General features: G+C 45.4%; 1 protein-coding gene across 1 annotated transcript; it reads right to left on the reverse strand.

Moving 5' to 3' along the window:
• Positions 1-227: 227 nt before the first annotated feature.
• Positions 228-4,190, reverse strand: PPP1R26 (protein phosphatase 1, regulatory subunit 26). The gene has a single exon (XM_009998849.1). The coding sequence runs from the start codon at positions 4,188-4,190 to the stop codon at positions 228-230; it is 3,963 nt and encodes a 1,320-aa protein (XP_009997151.1).
• Positions 4,191-5,067: the final 877 nt, after the last annotated feature.

Below are 5,067 nucleotides of genomic sequence, written 5' to 3' on the forward strand. Positions count from 1 at the left end.
TTACAAAATTCTACAAAAAACAACTATATATGTTTAGCCATGATATCCCTGTTAAATAGAAGCATTTTTCACATTAGTGTGTATCTGATATATAGGTTATCAGCATTTCCCACTGTCTCTCCTTTCATGTCTCAAGTTTTAGCAAGGTAATTTTAATGATAGGCATTTCCTACAAAGACTGTTACTGTAAAGAAAAAAGTGTACTTACATATTTGAAACTTTTCTTTTCAATCTGGGCAGACCCCTGCAGGTACGTCAGTAAATTTTGCACAGTTTTTGACTGAAACTTCCTGCCCTTGGTCCACTTCACAAGCAGTTTCCCTATTCTGCAGGACAGGTATTTTTCCTTCCAAACTGGGGCTGGATACCTGAATTTCTTCCTGCCTGTCAATGTCCTGGCAGGTGACTTTTTCCTTCTTTATGCACACTGGCACACTGTTATTTGTAAATGCTCCTCCACTAGTTATATCCACTGCTCCAGCTGCCACATTTAGTTCCTGCAGTGGGCAGCCTAACCTTGGATCTGGCCTCTTGTCCTGCTGGTTGTCCTCTCCCTCAGCACATGCTTGTAGGCCCTGCTGAGATGTGTCTCTGCTAACTTTATCTGCTTTTACCACCTTTGCCACACCGTGCTCAGGGTGTGGGGGATCTGAGTTTGAACCTGCCCAGCTGCCTTTGTGGATATCTCCTTCCTCAATCCACATTTGTGTGTTCTCAGCTTTCAGTGTCCCTCTGCAAACCTCATCTACTTTTATTGCTGCCACGCTCTGCTCCTGCAAGGGGAGACTTGGGTGGGAGTCTGACTGTGCTCCTGAGATATCAGCCTTTCCACATCCCTCTGCTTCCTCTTCAATGCACAGAGGAGCAGGCTCCAGTCTTGCACAGGTTTCTGCTACATGGGGACTTGACACTTCCACAGCGAGCTGCTGAGGGGAACTGGATTCTTTTATTGCTGTTGTGCACTCCCCACTAAATTCACCTTTTGGCACAGGGGCTCCTCTTCCCTGGCTAGCCACACCTGTGTCCTGGGGAGCCACCTCTGTTCCTAACGCACTGCTCTGGGCCAGCAGAAGCTCTGCTTTCTGCCTTTTGTTCATAAGCATGGATTTCTTCCTGTCCCGAGTGTATTTTAGACCTGCAATAAATTTACTTGAAATTTTTAGGTGAAAGGTGTTCTTCCTTTTAGATCTGGACTTTGCATTAATTACTTTCCGCACTTTACAACCTTCCTTTTTGCTGGCTTTAGGTGCGTTTGGGACACCCTTTTTACCTGTTGTGTTTCCAGACAACTCACCACCAGCAACACCTTTAACCCCCACCAGTCCTTGCTTGGCTTTTGACTGACCAGTAGTCTGACAATTAACATTCTCTGCAGAGGAAACAGATTTCCCACTGCCAGGTAACATTGCACTTTTCCCTTCTGTTCTCTGAGAGTTCTTCAACTCCTCAGTTTGCTGAGACACCTCAGTCCTTTTACTCTGACCCAACATGAGCTCAATCTCACTTTCAACTGGCTGTTGCTTGGCTTTTCCTTTATTAGCCATTGGTTTGGTCACTCTCAACAGGTCCAGAGCTGCCTCATCTTTTTGCACCTCTGAACTGCTTGCAGAGTCTTTAGCCTTTTCTGCCAAAAACCTCCTAATTTCTTGTTCAATACTGTCATCACTGTCCACTGAACTGCTGTCATCAGCATCTGATGCAGCTCTGAAAGAACATTGTCTATTTTTAGCCACCCGCAGGTTACTCTGGTTTGAAACAGGCTTAGGTTTATATCCTTTTTTAAGCTGCAACTCAGACTCCAGGTTCTTTGTGGCTTCTGGTTTTTCATTGGAAAGTTTGACATTTATGCTCTCTGAAGGGTTTCTCATTGCATTTTCTTTCACAGCTTTTCTAGGTTTTGAGAGGCAGCTTTTCAGTAGCACGGGATTTTTACACTTGCACTCATTCTGTTGGAAGCTACTGAATTCATCAAGCAGCGGAGTTTCTGCCTCGCTGAACCTGACTCTCTTCTTGCACTGAGACTTCTGGTCCTTGGATTTCTTCTTTAATTTTCTTTTAGACCGTAAAAGGTCCTTGATGGCACTATCAAGGTCCTCATCACTGTCCAGAGAACTGCTCTCATCATCCGAACCATCCCTCTCTTGAGTCGGGGTGGGATTTTTCATGAGCTTTCTTGTGCTGCTCTGAACCTGCATAAAAGGGTTTACAGAGATGGCCACACATCTGCCAACAGACCCAGGTAATTCGGAAGACATTGGCTGCTGCTGCCTTTGAGCACCACTGAGTTCTGCAGGGCTGCTCAAGGCACATGCCTCTTGGAGCACAGGGAATTTTGAGTAGTTACCTGGCTGGAAAAGTCCTGTCTCCAACTGTTCAGGTAGTTTTGATGCACCTTGTTTTGCCATTCTGTCTTCCCTTTTAAGTCTCCTCTTAGGACACAGTGATAGTTGCAGTGTTTTGGGAAGAGAAGGCTCAAGGGTGCCTGTGAGGCTGTTTCGATCAGAAGGCAAAGGCGTCTGGATTGAGTGTGACAGGCTGGAAGGCTTTGATCCAAGGCTTTTGGACTGTGCTTTCAGAGCCAAAAAAGCCCTGATTTCTTGCTCTATACTATCATCACTGTCCACAAGGCTGCTGTCACTTTCACAGTGGGGCGAGGAGAGAAGCTGGGGAGAAAAGAATGAGTCTGCAGCGAGTGATTTGTTGTCACTTCCCATTTGGGATGGCATAATTGTTTTGGAAATATCAAGGATAGCTTCTGCACACATGAGTTCTGCAGAGGAGTCTGCTCTGCAAGAGGCCTGCAACGTGAGCTCACAAGCAGCAATCTTGTTTTCTGGAGGTGCAAAATGTCTGGCTTTTTTCAGTGGTTTAAACAGCTTGTTAAATTCATTGCTGGTGCTTTCTAATTCTGTTGACTTGGAATTAGTTCCTTTTCTCTTGCTGCCTACGGGGCTTTTATGGATTTCTGGTGAGGCACTTTTTGTGGAGCTAATAGTCAGGCTTGCAGAAATGTCTGCCATACCCTTTGCATCAAATTGCTCCCTCTGCAAAGGGACACAGTTTGTTCCATGAGCTGCCTCTTTCCTGATTTTCTCCAGCTGATAAAGCTGAATGGCTTCTTCGATGCCATCATCACTACTGGAGTCAGACGTGTGCGCGCTCTCGTTCCTAAGCGCTCCCCTCGTCTCCCAGGAATTAGCTCCACTTTCTTCACTTTGCTCCACTATCCAGGGCTGGCTGACAGTGGCCATTTCTAGATAGGCTTGGTCCACCTGGCTGAAATCACTGGGTTCTTCTCGGATTTTAGGCTGCAGACATTTGGACTGCGTGCTTGTTTTCTGCAGCTTGCTCAAGAGGAGCGCGTTACACCCTTGCCTCAGGGCACCACAGTCTGGTGGGTTTGGTGTTTCCTTGTTGCATTTTAGGACCGTTCTCACAGGAGAATCTTTTTTATCCTCCCCAATCACACATTTACTGATTTCTTGCTGCTTCTTCTCATTCAAGAACTGCACTATTTCAGCTTGTATGCTCTGTTCAAAAGAGTCATCACTACTGATGCTCTGAGGGGATGCAGGTTGCAGCCTTTTGCCAATTCCCAGGTGGTCAGACAGGTACTCTTCAGAGAGCATCTCAGCTTTAAATTTGACAGGCAGAAGGTTACCAGCCATTTTGTTCTGGGAGAATTCCCTCTTAAACCTTTTGTCTCTACTTAGGTTTTCAGATCGCTCCGCATTCCTTTGCTCTCTTTTGCTTTTTGCTTTCAAGTACTCTTGAATGGCCTCCTCTATCCCCCGGTCAACAGAATCATCGCTATCAGAATCAAGCAAGAGAGTCCCAAACCCCACGTTCTCTTCCACTTCAGTGTCATCTGAATCAGCAGGGCAACTGCACTTGGTGTACTGAGGATGCTTCCGTAGCAACGTGGCACTAGAATTGACTCTGTTACTAGTGCCCTTTTCTCCCTTTTGTTTCTTCTGCATAATACAATCATACTCATTGTTCATACCCAGGGGACACTCTTGGCTTTGCAGGTTGTTTATGATCATCTGAACTTTCGCACTTACAGAGGTTCTAGTGACGTCCCCTTCAGACTCGGAGAAGCAAACAGGGTATCTACAATTCCTTGCTGGTCCAAAGGATTCCCATTTTGTCTGAAGAGCTACCAAAGGAGACGCATTCATAAGGAACATTCTAGCAGACAACAGCAAAGTCCACAACGGAACAGTTTTTCAGACTGGTCTGTCTTCCATCCTACAAGAAAGGAAGAGAAAAATATTTCTCATTATGCATCTACCCTCTAGAAGTTCCATGTAATTACAGTGGTAACATCAACTGTAAATTATTGACACTCAGACTTCCTGTGCCAGGCAATCACAAGAGTCAGTCCTCAGCATCAATTTAAGGGGTAAATCAGTCACTACTGCCATTAAGACCGAGTACTCAGCATTTGTGGTTTTCAGCTATTTTCTAGCACAACCATAAGCCAGTTCAGGTAATTATCTTCACTTCCGAAACTCTTCCTGCCTTTCTGCCCTGAAGGTCACACTCTCTTTCACACACACTCCTAATTAACCATCTACTGTAAAGACCCACAAAGAACCACTGATGATAGCTCAGTGTGACTCCGTTCTCCACTAACCTTGCCTGAATATTTCTGCAACGAACTTTGTGGCAAGAGAGAAACAACAGTTTTAGGGGAAACTTTCATCATAAAGTGGAACTGGTGGGAGTGGAGAACACTGCAAAAAAAATCTGCTCCCTGTGTTTCCTTTGGCATAACTGCCCTTTTTAAAGAACTCCCACCATGCACAGCTCAGCTTTTCAGTTTTACAACAAAAACAATGTTGGCTATGTCCACATGGTACATAATGGGCGGATGTGAAGGAAGCTTGTCCATGATCTTAGATGGTGGAACACGGACCAACTCTTATTTAAAGCACAGAAGAACTGTGTTAGCATGATGCCTGAACTCACACACTAGCCCAAGATAGCTTGTACTAGTTCTGGCTTGGCATGAAACACACAGAGCTGAGGGACTTGGGGCAGCTCACAGAGAAGGGAGCTTAT

The sequence above is a fragment of the Chaetura pelagica genome, unplaced genomic scaffold, assembly GCF_000747805.2.
Source record: "Chaetura pelagica isolate M959 unplaced genomic scaffold, ChaPel_1.0 scaffold405, whole genome shotgun sequence".
Classification (NCBI taxonomy): domain Eukaryota; kingdom Metazoa; phylum Chordata; class Aves; order Apodiformes; family Apodidae; genus Chaetura; species Chaetura pelagica.

What these genes read in the sequence shown, in the direction of transcription:
- PPP1R26 (XM_009998849.1), bottom strand. Translation starts at nt 4,190, where the DNA reads ATGTTCCTTATGAATGCGTCTCCTTTGGTAGCTCTTCAGACAAAATGG.